At 34.8% G+C, this 19,215-nt stretch overlaps 3 protein-coding genes across 3 annotated transcripts; 2 read left to right on the plus strand and 1 right to left on the minus strand.

Annotated features, from left to right (window-relative positions):
* Window positions 1-812: 812 nt before the first annotated feature.
* Window positions 813-5,549, minus strand: LEJ2 (Cystathionine beta-synthase (CBS) family protein). Its single transcript, XM_012223887.4, has 8 exons — window positions 5,180-5,549; window positions 4,267-4,354; window positions 4,125-4,189; window positions 3,617-3,665; window positions 2,753-2,805; window positions 1,655-1,770; window positions 1,471-1,528; window positions 813-1,383 (listed from the first exon to the last, which is right to left on the minus strand). The coding sequence occupies exons 1-8, from the start codon at window positions 5,390-5,392 to the stop codon at window positions 1,309-1,311; spliced, it is 717 nt and encodes a 238-aa protein (XP_012079277.1). The 5' UTR covers window positions 5,393-5,549; the 3' UTR covers window positions 813-1,308.
* A 2,374-nt stretch (window positions 5,550-7,923) lies between these two features.
* Window positions 7,924-12,279, plus strand: LOC105639744 (polyadenylate-binding protein 2). The gene is made up of 9 exons (XM_089718770.1): window positions 7,924-8,449; window positions 9,069-9,187; window positions 9,284-9,940; window positions 10,034-10,111; window positions 10,231-10,320; window positions 10,507-10,641; window positions 11,158-11,316; window positions 11,448-11,651; window positions 11,862-12,279. The coding sequence occupies exons 1-9, from the start codon at window positions 8,203-8,205 to the stop codon at window positions 12,099-12,101; spliced, it is 1,929 nt and encodes a 642-aa protein (XP_089574896.1). The 5' UTR covers window positions 7,924-8,202; the 3' UTR covers window positions 12,102-12,279.
* A 989-nt stretch (window positions 12,280-13,268) lies between these two features.
* On the plus strand, window positions 13,269-18,740 carry LOC105639743 (polyadenylate-binding protein 2). The gene is made up of 9 exons (XM_089718771.1): window positions 13,269-13,781; window positions 15,523-15,641; window positions 15,734-16,390; window positions 16,485-16,562; window positions 16,681-16,770; window positions 16,972-17,106; window positions 17,647-17,805; window positions 17,937-18,140; window positions 18,351-18,740. Exons 1-9 carry the CDS (start codon window positions 13,535-13,537, stop codon window positions 18,588-18,590), a joined length of 1,929 nt encoding a protein of 642 aa, XP_089574897.1. The 5' UTR covers window positions 13,269-13,534; the 3' UTR covers window positions 18,591-18,740.
* The last annotated feature ends 475 nt before the right edge of the window (window positions 18,741-19,215 follow it).

A 19,215-nucleotide genomic window follows, 5' to 3' on the forward strand; every position in this document is an offset into this window, starting at 1 on the left:
ATTCAAAATTCTGGGTAATGGGAAATGAAATGGATACAGGAGAAAGAGGCAGTTGTTTTGTGTGGCAGTTTTGTTGAGGGTGCCTCTATTTTGTACAAGTAAAAAAGGCAGTGAGGGGAACAGAGGATGGCCTACAAGTGCAGCAGTTGGTGCAAATTGCCATGCTAACCACTAAAGTTATAACTACTAAAGTGATAAGAATTGGAAGTTAGGTATTTTCTGGTTGTTTACTGTTGTTGCTTATATGGGTCTGGCTGTGGGCACCATAAGAGAGTGATTGCCATACTGGGCAACTAGTGCAGGATGATTATGATGATGGGGCCAACTTAAAATGGCTCTTCTATTGCCTATTTTTTGCCTCTCTCATTTTCCTTATCAATATTTGTTTTGTATATTTATTTGTCTAATCGCCGCTCCTCTTTTAAAAAATTAGCCATAACCTTTGGGTCCTAAACATACATGCTCAGATTTACCTACACTTTTGACTTGGTGCCCTTCTCTAGGCAGGCTACTTTTTTGGATTTAGATCGCGGAGGACAAACATCACCCCACGATTAGCGGATAATTTTTATTTCTAAATATTTGTTTTGTTTTGTTTACAATCTGTAATTATCTCTAAATGGCTGAAATGTCAAGACTTTAGCGAGCATAAATGAAGTTGCAGGGTTTCCTATTTCATCATTCAAAGAGATGATCACAACCTCTACTGTTTAGTTTAGGACAACTGGATTCCAAAATGGCCACACTGCATAAGGAATGATAATTTTTAAATGCTCTTTTTACTGTTCACTTAAACAATCTGCATAGCCATAGAACAATCAAAACAATCACAGACTCCAATTTAACAACCAACAATATTAGACAAAATGTAGCACGTATGGCATGAATGCTTCTTCATGCCCTACAAATACCACTAGTCCATACATAACGAAAGCCTTCATTCTACTAGAATCACGTGCTCATAAGATTGATTACATGTTATGTCGTTCTACTAATGCAACCTCTACATTCAGTTTTTTTTTTTTTTTTTTCTTCTTTTCCCACTATTTGTCTCTTCCTTTTTGAGGGTTGAATAAAGTGGAAGGACTGGTAGTGGTAGAAATGGAGGGAACAACAAGAATTATTGGTCCCTAATCCTTTGATCCTGGTAATTACTTGTAGCTATACCATACTACGAACAGCAAAATTGAGGTCTAATGAACTGTATGAAGCCAAGTTTCTCCAACCTCCACTTTGCTTAACTCCTACGAGCTCATGGAAACAATTTGATTCAGCCTGCCACAATGACTATTGAAGAATATTCGGGTGTTACACATCCCCTTCAATGGAACGCTTTATCTCAAGAGCAGCTCTTACAACATTTCCTCTTGTTATAATTCCAACCTTCAAGAATAGGGAGGACAGTTCCTTAAAAGTCCTTTCCTTGTGTATGGTAAAAGCAATCAAAAGAAAAGTACATTACATCCTTACCAGTTTGCCTTCAGAATCTACAACTGGAAGTCTGCGGTACTTTGTTTCGAGCAATAACCTGATTTGGCAGATAAACTTCAGAAGTTATCGCAGACTACAGCTTTTTTGAACGAGGGTAATAGGTAGAGAAAACAAATTAAAAGACAAGTAACAAGGAAGTGGAAAGGCAAAAGCATGAAACAACCTTGCAGCATCCTCTAGATTGGTGGTTTCACGAACTACTACAGGAGCTGGTGTCATTAAATCGCCAACAAGTTTCCCATTGGTTTTACTGAGCAACTTCTGTACCTCGTTAAAAGTCTGCAATCACCATTGATGGATTACATCAAAATAGCTTAAGCCACTTGAAAACTAGTATTGCCACAGATCCAGAATCACGATTACTCTAAATTAGTGAGATTTAGATTTCATCTGTGTACTGACAAAATATACATACTCAGGGCCTTTTTAACACTACAATACATATACTATGAATAACTTTTCGCCAAAAAATGCAGCAATTTAAGTAGATTTTACAAAGGTGCAGCAAAGGCTTGCAAGAGAGTAACTGTATGGAGTTTGATGTCATATAGGATAATAGTTCATTTGGCCAGTATAGTGGCCTTGAATGAGTTGCCCTCAAAAGTAAGAGACGGTTGAAGGAGGGAAGGAAATGTATATATTGGGAATTGAGTCAACACTGCCCACAGATGGGCATGCCTACGAACCAATCCAATAAACTTAGCTAAGTGGTATTAGAAAACAATGACAAGACAAAGAAAGCCTCTATAAGATGATTCTATGTGCCAAAAAAAAAAAAGAAATAGAAAAAGAAAAAGAAATCCTTTCATGAAAGATAAGGAGGAATGGTTTGATTCATCTTTAAAACCATTTGGAAAAGTCAAAGGAATGACCAGAAAAAAAAAAAAAAAGGGATCAAGGTGTTGAGAATAGACATCTACACAAATAATGTTAAATGGCAGCAAAGAAGGATGTAGCTAACCAACTGATAAAAAATTGAAGCACTCTTGACAAATTGATTTGTTAAGCTCAGGTCAGTTTTTATCTAAGAAAACAATGAGAAAGAAGGAAAACAAAAAAAAAAAAAAAAAAAAAAAAAAAAGAGAGAGAGAGAGAGAGAGAGAGAGAGAGAATATGACACTTCTTGCTGCAGAGAATCTGTGGTAGAGTTATCCTTATCAAAAACATGTCAAAAGACATTATCTACTGCAAAATAAATTCATGTGCTGTGTCCATGTGTAAATTTTATGCAGAACTGTCTAAAAAAGAGAGTGTTACTTACTTTCCAAGTGCTGTCAACCTCTGGAAACATGCTGTTATCAGTTCTTCCGCCACCTAGTTGAAAGGGATAAAACATCAATGGGCAAGAAACCTTGCAGAACGATTATCTATTTAGTTACCATGTTGTTCTAAAAATGACCAATTTCTGTTTCATTGTAGTGTTAAAACCCCCTAAATAGGAAATCCGCCCCTAAATTTATGTTCTAAACTAGGGTACTAGCCATATCATTGCCAAAAAATTTTTAATTTATGCAAAATAGGACCGTTTTAATTTTTTCACCCAAAACAATGTTAATTTCCATTTTAATTGGGTTTGACAGGTTAATAGTTTGAACAGTTTGAATAGGCCAAGATCTGGTCAATATCGCGATAAAAACAAAAGGACTATATACAAGTGCCTGGTTGAACTGCTCAGGCAAGGGGGGTCCAGTCCTGCTAAAGAACAGTAATGACTAGTGTAAACTATTTTCAAGGAGAAAAACTATCCATCACTCATGCTCATGGAGTACTGAATGGTTTAACATTTGGAGTATTTAACAAAGTTCAACATAAAATCTGGACATATCAGGAAAGTACCAGCATTGTCCATTACATCTTTGATGCAGAGCCCCCAACATATATAACGAATAGTTTACATCCACAGCAGAGAAATTGAATCATACAGGCTAAATGAAAAATCAGCAAATGAATGCATGCTTATGTTATCAACATAGTTTTCATTGTCTTGAAGCATCTAGGTTTAGTAACTTATTGTTTAGGTAGTCTCAATCCAAAACATTGCAACAATCAAGAAAAAGAAAGTGAATTGGCTCCTCTGAAACAACATGAATAGCTAGATTGAAAAAGCATAATGATTTTAAATTACCTGATATAGAGTCCAATGCCAACAAGTCATAATCTGACACAAGACCAACCTACAGTAGCAAAGAACCTTCAAATCATTCCCACAGTTATAGGCATTAACCAGCTCACTGCTCACGGAGTGATGAAAATATGTTGATGGTGACATTGAAAATAACATCTCAAAAGGAATATTAGAACTACTCCAAATGAAAGTGTGTGATAATTCATGTAACAAAAAAAGGACCAACAAAATTAGGAACATTGTAAAATTGTACATGCATATTAATTTCAATGAATCCAACAAAATCGGGCATCATGCCAAGCTGATTAGAGGCTGTTTGGGTCCATTTATTCAAAGGTTAGCATCAACATCGGCAACTAATCAGAGAAGCCATGTACAATCCAGAAATCAGACATTTCTCTTTTATTAGGGGGGGAAAAAACTCAGAGAGAAGGAAGATTTAACAGAACAGGCTATGCTCATACTGAAAAGGGGAAAGGGAATGGTGGAGAGGGGAAAGAAAACTTACCAGTTTCCAGTCATCATCAATCACTGGGAAACCAGTAATTCTGTGTTCCACGAGAGTTTGCAAGGCTGTTGGCATAAATGATGGCACATCAGAAGAAAACATTATGCTACACTCTAGTATAAAATATAAATCTGAGAACTACCTTCATCCACAGTAGTTGTTGGTTTTACCACTTGCAAATCTTCTTTCCTAGTCATAAAATCCCCAACTGTATACACTCCACTTTTGGGCTGCATATCGACAGGGACAATCATAAGCAGAAAATGAAATAGGGAAATACATAAAACTAAGAAGGGAGTATAAGAATAATAACAATAACAAGAAGCCTTGATCCTGTGCATCAATGAGCAATACCTTTTTATTCTTATGAATAGCAAGTTTTGTACCCAAGACTCAACCACAATGCCGAACTTAGCCCAAAAATCTAGCACTCAGGCCAGCACCCAAGGGGAACCAATAACATTTCATCTATTATAGGAACTAAGAACTAAAGAAAAGTACAATGCTTGACCATGAAACCAATATGAATCACCATAACATATAAAACATTTCACGTGCATTTCCACTGCAGATAATTCAAAATCAAAAAGCAACCAATGTGCACTAGAATTAAGCTGCATAATCAGGGATGAATACATTCAAGAACATTCCAAATGCATATGTGCTACTTCAGTCCTCTTCCCATTTGATAAACATTTTGAGAACCAAACTTTAAGCAGATAGCGTTCAATACTGAGTCATCCGGTCTTTACTGATAGCTTGAAATATTATTCCAATAAACCAAAGATCAACTAAGAAAAAAGAAATATCTCGTTACTGATTAACAAAATTAACTCGAGTCGACGATATTTATACCACAACAACTAGAAAATCCTAACCTCCCAATCTCTACTAACTTAATCAATTAATTAGTAAACTAATTAAATGGTAAAACTCCAGACTGAAATGCTAAACTATACAGAATAACAACTCTGAACTTCGAGTATATTTAATTAGATAGATAGTTAATTGATTAATTAGATAACATTGAGAATATAATGGATAAGGTGACAGACCGGTACAGAACTAGCCACGAAGGCGCCACTTGCGGCGATAGCTGAGGACCGACGAGGATGAGAAATGGCGGATAGAGGAAGGAGTCTCCGGCCAGGGCGGGATGAGAGAAGGCAAGGGAGCTGTTGAGCGAAGGAAACGATGGGGGATGTAGCAGTGGCACGTAAACGTGTGATAGGGAGATGGAGAAGTTCCTGATGAAGAATCGAGTCCATGTCGCCGATCGCTGTAATTTTAGTCCGGAGTTGCTGACTCTCTCGAGAAGGTCGGAGAAAGACCCAAGAGGGGAAATGGAGGAAGGCGAAGATAAAAGCGCAAGTGGTCAGCCGACCTATGTGATGGAGACTGTGGCTTGCCTGAGAAATAACTGTCTATCATATAATTTAACTGTTTACAATATAATATCTGATCTGTTAAAACTTAAAAATAATTTCGCTTCAGCTCAAAAAAAGAAGATATCTTTTATATATATATATATATATATATATATATATATATATATATATATATATTAAGAGATATATCTTTTATACTTTTATTGCTCCTTTTTTCTAATATTGAATTATTAATTATTAGAATGAATTAAATTAAATATATTAGCATAACTATTTTTATTCAATGAGAATTTAATTGGCTTGGTCGACATAACACAATCCGGTAAAATTTCTTTTTAAATGGTACAAAATAAATATAAATTTAAAATTAATAATACAAATTTAACATCAATTAAACATTTATTAAGTAGTTGAAAATATAAAAATTATTTTTTTTAAATTGTGCTCATCACATTACAAATCATTATTTGTGTATAAAAAAAAAGTATAACTCTAAAAATTATTATTGTTAGTGTAAAGAGGTGGATGTTACTAAAATTTATAATTTTAGAAGGAAATAAATCTCTCTCAAAATTGAGTAGGATATAATATTAAAATAATAAAATATAAAGATTATATATTTGACCTTAAAACGTTAGATTTAATTACTACGCTTTTTCTAGAATACTACTATTTTAATACTATTTTTATTGTGAAAAAATAAAAAATAAAAAAACTTTATTCGTCATTTAATCACGCAATAAGCTATCTTGTAAACAAGAGGAACCGCAACTCAATAATGAAAGCAAGGGTAAGAATAAGCTGCTCTAGCCAGATTATGAACAAACATATTAATTTGCCTTTGTATCTAAGTCAATGAGACATCAACTAACTCATTCATAATCAGTTTCGAGAATCTAACCGGTCAGTTAATCGAAAGGGCGAGCGAGCTCAATATAGTTCAACCGTAATTTTATATGTAACATTTGAAAACATATTTATTAAATAAAATTGAAAATATAGGTTAAAAAAACTCTGGTACCAAATAAAAAATAATTTCAAATTTGGTTTTACAAAAAGAATAAACCATTAATAAATAATTTTAAACAAAAAGAATAGGATATGACTAAATTTAATACCAAAAAAAGTTAATTAATTATGATAAAATATATTATTCTTTTTCACATGTGGTTACGTAATTTAATTATTTTAATTAATATATCAAGACTTTGGATTTAAAAACATATAGGTCCAAAAACTAAAAAATCAGTGGGCATAACTTTTAAGAGGCTCAAATTTTAGCGAATATTTTATAGGAAAATCCATAATTTGAATGGAACTGATTTTAACAGATCCGATTCATCGATTTTTAGTTGGTTTTCCTTGGGTTGCTATCGGTTCAAGTTGGTTTTTTTGACTTTTAGTTTTCTTATGCAACTACTCTGAGTTCCTGACCATACTACAGTCCGATTTTCGGCTAAATTGGTTGGTTCGAATTTCAGAACAATATTCATAATTGACTTATAATTAAAAATAAGATGATTAAACACAAAAAGAGAAGCATTTGGAGTGTCATTGCTTGGTAGATTTATAACGAATAAGTTCCTATCAAGATAAAAACATGATAGTTCGGCTCACAAGTAGTTCGGCTTGAGTTCCTATCAAGACAAAAACAATATTTGATTTGAGACTCACGAGCTATTTAAGCTCGACTCACAAATAGTTCGGTTTGAGTTCAAGCTGGCTCGTTTAATAAATAAGTTGAGCTCAAGTCTAATTGATATTCAACTTAAAAGTTCACTGAGTATGATCATAACTTTTATATATACATGTACATGATATTTATTTTAGGCTTATTCGAATCTCGAATTTAGAATTTTTCGAATTGAACTTGAGTCTCAAATCGAATTCCAGCTTTCATCAAACGAACTTGAGACTGGTAGGTTCAAACTTAGCTTAGCTAGTTTACATGTCTAATACTAAGTATTAGCTTGGCTAGTTTACATCTCTTAAATTATATTGATATTGAATGTTATTTCTAATAAATAATTGAATGAAATTAAATAAGGATATATTAAAAAATAAGAAATTAATTTTATTTAAAAGGAAAAATTATCTATAATTTGAAATAAATGAATGGAAGAGGAAAATAAGTCTATTTTTATATTATAGAGAAAATATAAATTTAAAATTTAAATAACCTTTACAAGGGAATTTGACAAAATCTTTAAATGAAAGTATGCATTTTGTTTCCTAAAAGGTGTGAATCAATAAAAAGGAAAAAACAGCAGTTTGGGCTGACAGCCTAAAACCCAGAACGACAACTATATATTGGCCCGCATATAAATCATCGTACGGCTGTAATTGCCCGATCGAAATTGACTTTAGGGTTTGGTAGTTATCACCACTCAACTGACTATATAAGCCAAGTTTCTCTAACACACCATTTGCGGTGCCGCCCGTGCTGCCCACCCTTTTGGAATCTATCATCACCGCTCGTATCAGTACGGCCTCTTTTTTCCGGCCAAGTTATCATTTATCAAAAAAGAGCAAAAAAAAGTAAAAACACAAAAAAACCCCAAAACGAAACTTTTCTTATCAAACGGTTCTTCTGTCTTTGGTTTCCGATATTCCAACAATATTAGTTAAGGGTTTTTTGGTGTTTTATTTTCTGGGGGTTTTGTTTGTTTTCTTGTTGTGAAATTTGGAAAATGGCTCAGGTTCAGGTGCAGCCACAAGCTCCCGTTTCTGCTCCAAATGGGGTGGTAAGCAATGGAGTGAACCAGTTTGTGCCAACATCGTTGTATGTTGGGGATCTTGAACAAAATGTGACCGAAACTCAGCTCTATGATTTGTTTAATCAGCATGGTCAGGTCGTTTCTATTCGGGTCTGCAGGGACTTGACCTCCAGAAGGTCACTTGGTTATGGCTATGTCAACTATAACAACGTCCATGATGGTTAGTCCTCTTACCCCTTTTTTCTTTTTTTAAATTATATACTTGTGTGAAAACCATTTTATGCCCGAATTTTTGATCTTTAGGTATAGCATCTAGATGGTGAAGCCTAGTTTGCACCTTTAGATTTTTAAATTGATCTGTGTTGGGTTGTACGGGCAATTTCCTTTTAGCTGTTCTGGGTTTCATTCCATGAACAATACTGAAAAAAAAAAAAAAAACAAATAATGCACTTTTTTGTGTACACTTAATTTGGATTCTGATCAAGTTAAAATAAGAGAGTATACAATTCAATATTGTGGTACTGGTGACGCTTGAAACCTTACATTAGAAAATCATGTAGTTTGTGACACCAAGTACTTAACGGGATAACCTCTGGTCGTGGATCGACTTTGTGATTAAACTTGAATTTGAAGGGCATTTATAAGGCTAAAAACTTGTGGTTAATGTGTCTCGAAAGGTAGATTTTGGACTAGAGGATTGTACAATTAGTATATTTGTTTATTTTTCTGCATGTTTTCTAATGATTTAATTATAAATATATTGTGCTGCTTTTTTTATTTTATTTTTGTATCTGTATGCTATCCATATAATTGATTCAAGTAATTGGTTCTTATGGCAGCTGCACAGGCAATAGAAGTACTGAATTTCACTCCTGTCAATGGCAAGCCAATTAGGATAATGTATTCTTATCGTGACCCTACTATAAGGAAAAGTGGCACAGGAAATATATATATCAAGGTATTTACACCCTAAAGATGCTGAACTGTGTAAGATTTTTTCTTCCCCGTTGCCTCAGCTGATGCTGATATTCATTTTTTTTGTCTGTCATTGTAGAATTTGGACAAGGCGATTGACAACAAAGCTCTGCATGATACATTTTCTGCATTTGGAAGTATTTTATCTTGCAAAGTAGCAACTGACTCTTTGGGTCAGTCTTTAGGATATGGGTTTGTACAATTTGATAATGAGGAGTCTGCTAAAAACGCAATTGATAAGTTGAATGGTATGTTACTGAATGACAAACAAGTTTATGTCGGACCTTTCCTCCGCAAACAGGAAAGAGAGTCTGCCATAGATAAGGCAACATTCAATAATGTTTATGTGAAGAATCTTTCAGAGACTACTACTGAAGAAGATTTGAAGAAAATTTTTGGTGAATATGGAACTATTACTAGTGCTGTTGTGATGAGAGATGGGAATGGCAAGTCCAGATGCTTTGGGTTTGTCAATTTTGAGAATCCAGATGATGCAGCTCAATCTGTCGAGGCTCTCAATGGGAAAACATTTGATGAAAAGGAGTGGTATGTTGGGAAAGCACAGAAAAAATCTGAGAGAGAGGTTGAATTAAAAGGGCGGTTTGAGCAGACTTTGAAAGAGACCGTGGACAAATTTCAAGGATTGAATCTATATGTTAAGAACCTAGACGATAGCATAACTGATGACAAGCTGAAGGAATTATTCTCAGAATTTGGTACCATTACTTCATGCAAGGTTTGTAGTTCTTACCCTTCGTATAATTTTCAGAAGTGAAATGAATCTCCTCTTCACTGTAACATATCTCTGACTCTCCCTGAGTTCTAATAGGTTATGCGTGATCCTAATGGTGTTAGCAGAGGATCAGGTTTTGTTGCCTTCTCAACTGCTGAAGAAGCATCTAGAGCTGTAAGATGATACTCCTCGTATGATTTGTGTCTATATACAAACACAGATACATACTGTGGCTGGTTTTTTCTTGTTTTGCTTTTGGTCTTGATTTTAATTTCTTTTTTTTCCCCCTGTAGCTTACTGAGATGAATGGTAAAATGGTAGTTAGCAAGCCATTGTATGTTGCACTTGCACAGAGGAAGGAAGAACGAAGAGCAAGATTGCAGGTAATTGTCTTGAGCGTAGATATTGTACTGGTGTAAAAGGATCTATGGAGCTGGAAAAATGGAAGTAATGATGTTAATACTGTTGTTGCTTGCCCAGTATTGTTTTGGTTCATGTAATTTTTCTCCTCCCACAACTTCTCCTGCATATTTCTTTCTTGCTTAGCTGCTGTTTATCTCTTTCTGTAGGCACAGTATTCACAAATACGTCCTGCCATGGCACCTCCTATAGGCCCTCGTATGCCTATATATCCCCCTGGTACTCCAGGTATTGGACATCAACTTTTCTATGGCCAAGGCCCTCCTGCTATTGTCCCTCCCCAGGTGAGTGTTTGTTAACTTTGGGACATTTCTTCTGACCGATCCCTGAAAAGGCCACATGTTTATTAGTTAATTGTTTTGTCTCCAAGTATTTTTGTTTTAGCTACATACTTACCAATTAGATGGGTTATTTTGCTTTTCATGAGTGAAATTGTTTTGAGCTTATGTTTTTATGCACTTTAGCTATCAATCGCTTGCAGTAAGCAGGAAGATAATTTTGCTGAATTAAGTTCAATTATCATGTGGTTCTTTTATCATTCATATTTGATCTGGAGGCTATACTTTTTCACCTTCCAGGAACTTTTAGATTATAATTCCTTTTATTTCATTAATGATAATATTATTCATTTAAGCTATATGATATGCATGTTAGGTTTACCTTTTTGTTTTCTAACTATTTTAGTTCCCTTATTTATGGGCAATTGGTATGGCAATTGTTTTTTTACTGTCTTAGATTATCCCTGAAGGATTGAATTCAAAATTGCAATGATCATTGACCGCGTATTATAAATATGACAGCCTGGATTTGGGTATCAGCAACAACTGGTTCCTGGAATGAGGCCAAATTTTTTTGTCCCAATGGTCCAACCAGGTCAGCAGGCTCAGCGCCCCAGTGGCAGGAGATCTGGAGCAGGGGCTGTGCAGCCTCAGCAACCACTTCCCATGATGCAGCCACAGGTAGTTGTTTGTTATATATTTACTCCCAAAATATTTGTTTGTTTGATATATTTGTTATAACAATTTCATTAGTTTACATAAATGTACATGAAAATGTCAAATTTGAATCTACTTTTGCCTTGTGATTACAGATGCTTCCAAGGGGGCGTGTCTATCGTTACCCTCCTGGTCGCAGCATGCCTGATGTTCCCATGGCTGGTCTTCCTGGTGGCATGCTTCCTGTTCCTTATGATATGGGGGGAATGCCATTTAGAGATGGTGCATTTTCACAGCCTGTGCAGACTGGTGCTTTGGCCACTGCTCTTGCTAATGCAATGCCTGAGCAACAGAGGACTGTAAGCCAATAGAATACCAATGTTGCATTTAAATACAGTTCATTTTTATGTCTGGTATTATATCAAAAGACTATAGATAGCTATTATGTTGCTGTTAATTTAGTTTGATAAAATTCTTAATGTGTTCAACTGAAATCTGTGTACCCAAGGCTATATATCAATGTTTGAATAATGTTAGAATTAATGTTTGAATCCTTTGTGCCCTTGTAGTTGCTCGGTGAAAATTTATATCCACTTGTAGACCAGTTGGAGCATGAAAATGCTGCTAAAGTTACTGGCATGCTTCTAGAGATGGACCAGACTGAGGTTTTGCATTTGCTGGAGTCTCCAGAATCCCTGAAAGCCAAAGTTGCTGAAGCAATGGAAGTGCTTAGAACTGTTCAGCAGCAGGTTAACAGTCCAACTGATCGGATGGCAACACTTTCCCTGAATGACAGCCTCGTTTCTTAAGCTTGGCTATGGCCTTGGCTATTGTTTTTAGAAAACTTTCTGAAACTTAATTTTGAGAGTATTTTTGGCGTGGCTCTGAATTTTTGCCTGTTCAATGTTACATTCTAGTTAATTTTTGGTGTTATTATTTATTATCACCTTTATATTAAGGCTTCACTCATCTGAGTTGTTTTTTAAATGTTCATGCAAAGCGATGATTGGCATTGGTCTTTCTGTAGCTCATAGGTTCTATTCTTATTACTACCCTGTCCATGATGCTTGAGCCGTCATGGATGTAGATGAAGGATAGTGATGACAATGGTGGCATTTGGCGATGGAGCTTTGGTGAATGATGAGTTAGGCAGGATATTAGTGTGATAGGAAAAAGTTCACTTTATTAGGTGATAAGATAAGATTCATTTGATTTTTAATCTAGTGGGTTAAGCTTTAAAATCAAAGCTGGTCACCTTTAATATTTTGCTACTGGTAAAGCTATCTGTAGTATTATTTTGTCTTTCTTTTTTTTAAATGGTTATAATTATTCTTGTTCAAATTGAGAATTTATTTTTAATTTTGATGTATGAATCTATCTACATAGAGCAGAGTAGGCCACTACTTCCTATTCTTACTCAATTTAAATTCACTCTTAAATTTTATAATTTTAATATTATGAGATAGGGATTTATTGATTTTTATTTCACATAATTTTTGAAATAGCAATTTGAATATTTTTTACTTATTTAATAGTTATTTAATTGATTATATTTTATAAATTAAAATATTTAATAAAATAATTTCATAAATTTAACTATTTAATACTTATTATAAGTTGAGATATTTGATGGATGAAAAAATTAAAAGTGTTAGTTCAAGATAAAATTATATATTCAGCAAATGAACAGTTAAAATTATATAACTAAAGATTAAATAATTTATTTTTTTATTAATGGAATTCTTCATTCAGAAGTTAATATTATTCCTTTTTTTCGAGAAAATATACATTTATTTATTTTTTATTTTTTTTATGCTGGCGTATTAAATAATGATTTTTAAAACATTAGGAGCCGATTGCTAAATTGAAAGGGAAAATAATTAGTTTACCGTCACCAAAGTTAACTTAGGGTTTGGTGGTTGTCACTGCTCAACCGCCTTCTATTATATAAGCTAAGTTTCTGTGACAGACCCTTTGCGGTGCCGCCCGTGCTGCCCACCCTCTTGGATTCTACAGACACGCTAAAAACCACCACTGTTCGTGTCAGTACGGCCTCTTTTTCCGGCCAAGTTATCACTTATCAAAAACACAGAAAAAAGTAAAAAAAATTAAAACACAAAAAACCCCAAACCGTAACTTTTCTTACATTTTATTCGCCTCTGTTTCCGATTCCAGCAATATTCGTTAAGGGTTTTTAGTGTTTTGTTCTGGGTTTTGTTTCTATTTTTGTGAAATTGGGAGAATGTCTCAGGTTCAGTCACAGCCACAAGGACCTGTTTCTGCTCCAGTTGGAATGGCAAGCAATGGAGGAAACCAATTCGTCTCAACATCGTTATATGTTGGTGATCTTGAACAAAATGTAACCGAAACTCAGCTCTATGATTTGTTTAATCAGCTGGGTCAGATCGTTTCAATTCGGGTCTGCAGGGACTTGACCTCTAGAAGGTCACTTGGATATGGCTATGTCAATTATAACAACGTACATGATGGTTAGTCCTCTTAACATTTCTTGTAATTCTCTGTTCAAGTTTTGATCTTTTGGTGTATCATTTATGAGATTTCTAAATTGGTATGTGTTGGTTTAGGTGTGCAATTGGCCAATTCCTAATTTTAGCTTTTCTGAGTGTAATTTACATGGGCAATAATAAAAACTAAATGAAACAAATAATGCGCTTTTTATGCACGTTTAATATCTTACAAAGAAGAGAATTTACAGTTCAATGTGGTTGCACGACTGAAGCCGTATCCTGTTATTGTGGATCAACTCTGGAATTGAACTTGAATTTGTTTTAAATTTATAAGGCTAATATTGTGGTTAATGTAACTCTAGAGGTAGATTTTGGACTAGTGGGTTATGCAATTGGTGTAACCTAATTTCCGATCAATTCATTTGTTACCAGCTGGATGATTTGTAATCTCTTATAAATACCATTTGGACTCTCGGCAGACCATGCACGCAGAAGTCAATACTAAACATAAAGCTAATTACATATAAAATGACTATTAGACATAGACATATGTAATTTACATACACAATGAGTTGAGCTAAACTCCTTACTAAATTTGTTTTTATATTTAAGAGCTGAGGTTGTAACATGTAAAATACAGGGGAGTTTTGGATCGAAGTATAATTAGTCATACCCACTGTGACATTCTATTTGGCTGTTACCCAAAATTTCTAGATAAACATCCAAAAGTGCATAAAATGAGCAAGAGTAGTCATAGGGTTCTAGTAGGTAGTTAAGCATAGATTTGTTGTGGACGACAATCTGTGGACAATCTAAATGAAGATGAAAACGAAGAGCAAAGCAACCTCATAACTATCTTTAACTTGTTTGGATCATTTTGAATAAAATCTGGCAAGGTTGAGAATTTTAAAAGAAAATTGCATGTCATGCATGCCAGTACTCTAATAGCTTTCTTATCTGAGAAGTTAAAGTTATATGTGATTGAAAAGAGATAAATATTGATTGGTCTTAAATGATTAAATATAAACAAAGAAAAGAATTGAAAATATTCTATTTTGATTGATTAATCTCAAAAGAATATGGTTGCAATTTTTCAATGGGATTCCAATTAAAATTGTTCACATAGGTAAGCTATTTCTACTTTTGGTGCTAGTTTCATAAAATTATACTTGGAGAGGAAAAATGACAAAGAAAGAGAAGGAAGCTAGCAAGATAATTAATGGATAGAGAAATTCTAAAGGATAATCAAAGTGATTTCCGTTAAAATTTTCATTTAAAAAAAATAACTGAAATGCTTTGGTGGAATTTGCATCAGCTTTCCAATTAAACCTTACGGATGATAATTTGCATTAATGCTAAATTCGAGGATGAAGGATGAAACTAACAATCAACATTATTAGAGAAGGATTTCACACTGAAATAAAATAATTTTGCGTTTAGATTGATATTTAGAATTTCAAATATTAAAGTTTAAAGGGATGAAGGTTCAAACTCAAGACCCTTCAACCATATATATGATTTCAATACCCACAAAGTTAAAGTTCTTTAGTTGTATATTTAAATTATATTTTAAATGATAAATTGAAATTATTTGAAATTCATTAGTAATTTTCTTTTCTGTAGATATAAATTATACCAATATCCTATTTGGTTAGTTCACATCCATATGTTTATATATTTTTAATGTGCTGCTTTTTTTCCCCTTTTTTTGAACTCTCATGCTATCCATATAATTGACTGAAGCAATTGGTTCTGATGGCAGCGGCACAGGCATTAGAAGTACTGAATTTCACTCCTGTCAATGGCAAGCCAATTAGGATAATGTATTCATATCGTGATCCTACTATTCGCAAAAGTGGTGCAGGAAATATATATATCAAGGTATTTACCTAAAGATACTCGGCGTGTAAGATTCTTTTGTTCTTTCTGCCTCAGCTGATGCTGATATCCATTGTTTTTGGGTGTCATTGTAGAATTTGGACAAGGCAATTGACAACAAAGCTCTACATGACACATTTTCTGCATTTGGAAATATTTTATCTTGCAAAGTGGCAACTGACTCTGCGGGTCAGTCTTTAGGATATGGGTTTGTACAATTTGATAATGAGGAGTCTGCTAAAAACGCAATTGATAAGTTGAATGGTATGTTACTGAATGACAAACAAGTTTATGTTGGACCTTTCCTCCGCAGACAAGAAAGAGAGTCAGGCACAGATAAGACAAAATTCAATAATGTTTATGTAAAGAATCTTTCAGAGACTACAACTGAGGAGGATTTGAAGAAAATTTTTGGTGAATATGGGGCTATTACTAGTGCTGTAGTGATGAGAGATGGGGATGGCAAGTCCAGATGCTTTGGATTTGTCAACTTTGAGAATCCAGATGATGCAGCTCGATCAGTCGAGGCTCTCAATGGGAAGACATTTGATGAAAAGGAGTGGTATGTTGGAAAAGCACAGAAAAAATCTGAGAGAGAAGTTGAATTAAAAGGGCAGTTTGAGCAGACTTTGAAAGAGACGGTGGACAAATTTGAAGGATTGAATCTATATGTTAAGAACCTAGACGATAGCATCACGGATGACAAGCTGAAGGAATTATTCTCAGAATTTGGTACAATTACTTCATGCAAGGTATGTAGCATTTATCCTTCATATGGTTTAGGGAAAGTGGCGTGAATCTCCTCTTAACTGTAGATTATCTTTTTCTCTCTCTGAGTTCTAATAGGTTATGCGTGATCCTAATGGTGTCAGTAAAGGATCAGGCTTTGTTGCCTACTCAACTGCTGAAGAAGCATCTAAAGCTGTAAGATGATACTCGATTGATTTGTGTCTATATACAAACACAGACACATATGCGTGGATGGTTTCTTCTTGTTTCTCCCTTGGTCTGTATTTTATTTTTTATTTTTTTTCCCCTGTAGCTTACTGAGATGAATGGTAAAATGATAGTTAGCAAGCCATTGTATGTTGCACTTGCGCAGAGGAAAGAAGAACGGAGAGCTCGATTGCAGGTAATTGTTTTGAGCATAAGTACTGGACTGTGGTACACGGATCTGTGGAGCTGCAAAATTAAAGTAATAGAGTTCATGATTCTTTGGAGAGTGTTGCTTGCAGCTTGCTCTGCAGTATTTTGGTTCACGTAGTTTTTTTCCTCCAACAACTTCCCTTGCATATTCTTTCTTGCTTAGATGTTGTTTCATCTCTTTGTGCAGGCACAATTTTCACAAATGCGTCCTGCTATGGCACCTGCAGTTGGCCCCCGTATGCCAATGTATCCCCATGGCACTCCAGGTATTGGACAGCAACTATTCTATGGTCAAGGCCCTCCTGCTATTGTCCCTCCCCAGGTGAGAGTTATTTGACTTTTGGAACTGCCCTCCATCCCAGAAATAGCAGTGTGCTTATAATATAAGTTAATTGTTTGTCACCAAGTCTTTTTGTTTCAGATTTATAATTAACAATTTGTTGACTCATTTTTTCTTGTTATGATTGAAATTTTTTTGAGCCCTTTTAGCTATCAAATATAATTCGAGAAAACATCAATGAAATTTAAGATGTATATTTTGAGTAATCAATAGCTTTTGCTCCTTCCAGTGGTAGGTGGTTTTTTTAACGATTCAAGTTTGAACTGGATGCCATTTTTTTCCCCTTCCAGAATCTTTTAGATGATAGTTCCTTTTTTTCAATTAATTATAATATTATTCATTTCAGTTATTTGATAAGCATGTTAGATTTATCTTTTTGTTCTCTAAATACTTTAGTGCCCTTCTTTCTAGGCAAGTGAGTGGTATGGCAATTTTTTTTTTTTTGGTCTTCTCATTTTATCCTTGATGGGTTAAGTTCACAAGATTGCAATGATCATTGACTGCTTATTATAAATGTGACAGCCTGGATTTGGGTATCAGCAACAACTGGTTCCTGGAATGCGGCCAAATTTTTTTGTCCCAATGGTCCAACCAGGTCAGCAGGCTCAGCGCCCCAGTGGCCGGAGATCTGGAGCAGGGCCTGTGCAGCCTCAGCAACCACTTCCCATGATGCAGCCACAGGTAGTTGTTAGTTATATATTTACTCCCAAAATATTTGTTTGTTTGATATATTTGTTATAACAATTTCATTAGTTTACGTAAATATACATGAAAATGTCAAATTTGAATCTACCTTTGCCTTGTGATTACAGATGCTTCCAAGGGGGCGTGTCTATCGTTACCCTCCTGGTCGCAGCATGCCTGATGTTCCCATGGCTGGTCTTCCTGGTGGCATGCTTCCTGTTCCTTATGATATGGGGGGAATGCCATTTAGAGATGGTGCGTTTTCACAGCCTATGCAGACTGGTGCTTTGGCAACTGCCCTTGCTAATGCAACGCCTGAGCAACAGAGGACGGTAAGCCAATAGAATATTAGTTTTGCATTTAATTACAGTTCATTTTTATGTCTGGTATTATATCAAAATACTGTAGATAGCTTTTATGCTATTGTTTATTTACTTTGATAAAATTCTCAATGTGTTCAACTCAAATCTATGTAGCCAAGGCTGTATATCAATGTTTGGATAATGTTAGAATTAATGTTACAATCCTTTGTGCCCCTGTAGTTGCTCGGTGAAAATTTATATCCACTTGTAGACCAGTTGGAGCATGAAAATGCTGCTAAGGTTACTGGCATGCTTCTAGAGATGGACCAGACTGAGGTTTTGCATTTGCTGGAGTCTCCAGAATCCCTGGAAGCCAAAGTTGCTGAAGCAATGGAAGTTCTTAGAACCGTTCAGCAGCAGGCTAATAGTCCAACCAATCGAATGGCAACACTTTCCCTGAATGAGAACCTAGTTTCTTAAGCTTGGCTATGGCTATTATTTTTAGAGAACTTTCTGAAACTTGTTTTTGAGAGTATTTTCGGTGTGGCAACAAAGTTTTGCCTGTTATATTTTAGTTAATATTTAATGTTACTATATTAAGGCTTCAGTTATCTGAGTTGTGTTTTTACATGTTCATGCAAAGCAATTATCTGCATTTGTTTTTCTGTAGCTTATAGCTTATTGCTTATTGGTATTTTATCAGTTGATTATCAAACATGAGTGGTGAAAATAATGACTCAGTGCATGATGTGGTCTATTACTGAGCTGGTTATCCATTGAAGGACTCAGTAGAGGACTAACACAAACAACGCTGTTCTGTTTGTGGGCTTTCATCGTAAATTCTGTTCTATTGGGTGAGCTAAGCCCGTAGATATCCACAGGTTTTATTGATATTTAAAACCATGATATATTATATAAATAACGTAATGTGGAGACCTTGTCGTAGTGTTGCCAGACAAGTAGAGTAGTAGGTGCTTGAAAGATGAAAGGAGTTGCACTTCGTCAACAGAACATAATTTCAATAACTAAAATTTGGGATTGGTATCAATTAGGTAAATGGGTGTGTGGTCTTATGACTAAAACAACAATTGGATGCTGTCTCCAA

The sequence above is a fragment of the Jatropha curcas genome, chromosome 3 (assembly GCF_041381405.1).
Source record: "Jatropha curcas cultivar XTBG-Jc1 chromosome 3, XTBG_Jcur_1.0, whole genome shotgun sequence".
In the NCBI taxonomy this organism is placed as follows: Eukaryota; Viridiplantae; Streptophyta; class Magnoliopsida; order Malpighiales; family Euphorbiaceae; genus Jatropha; species Jatropha curcas.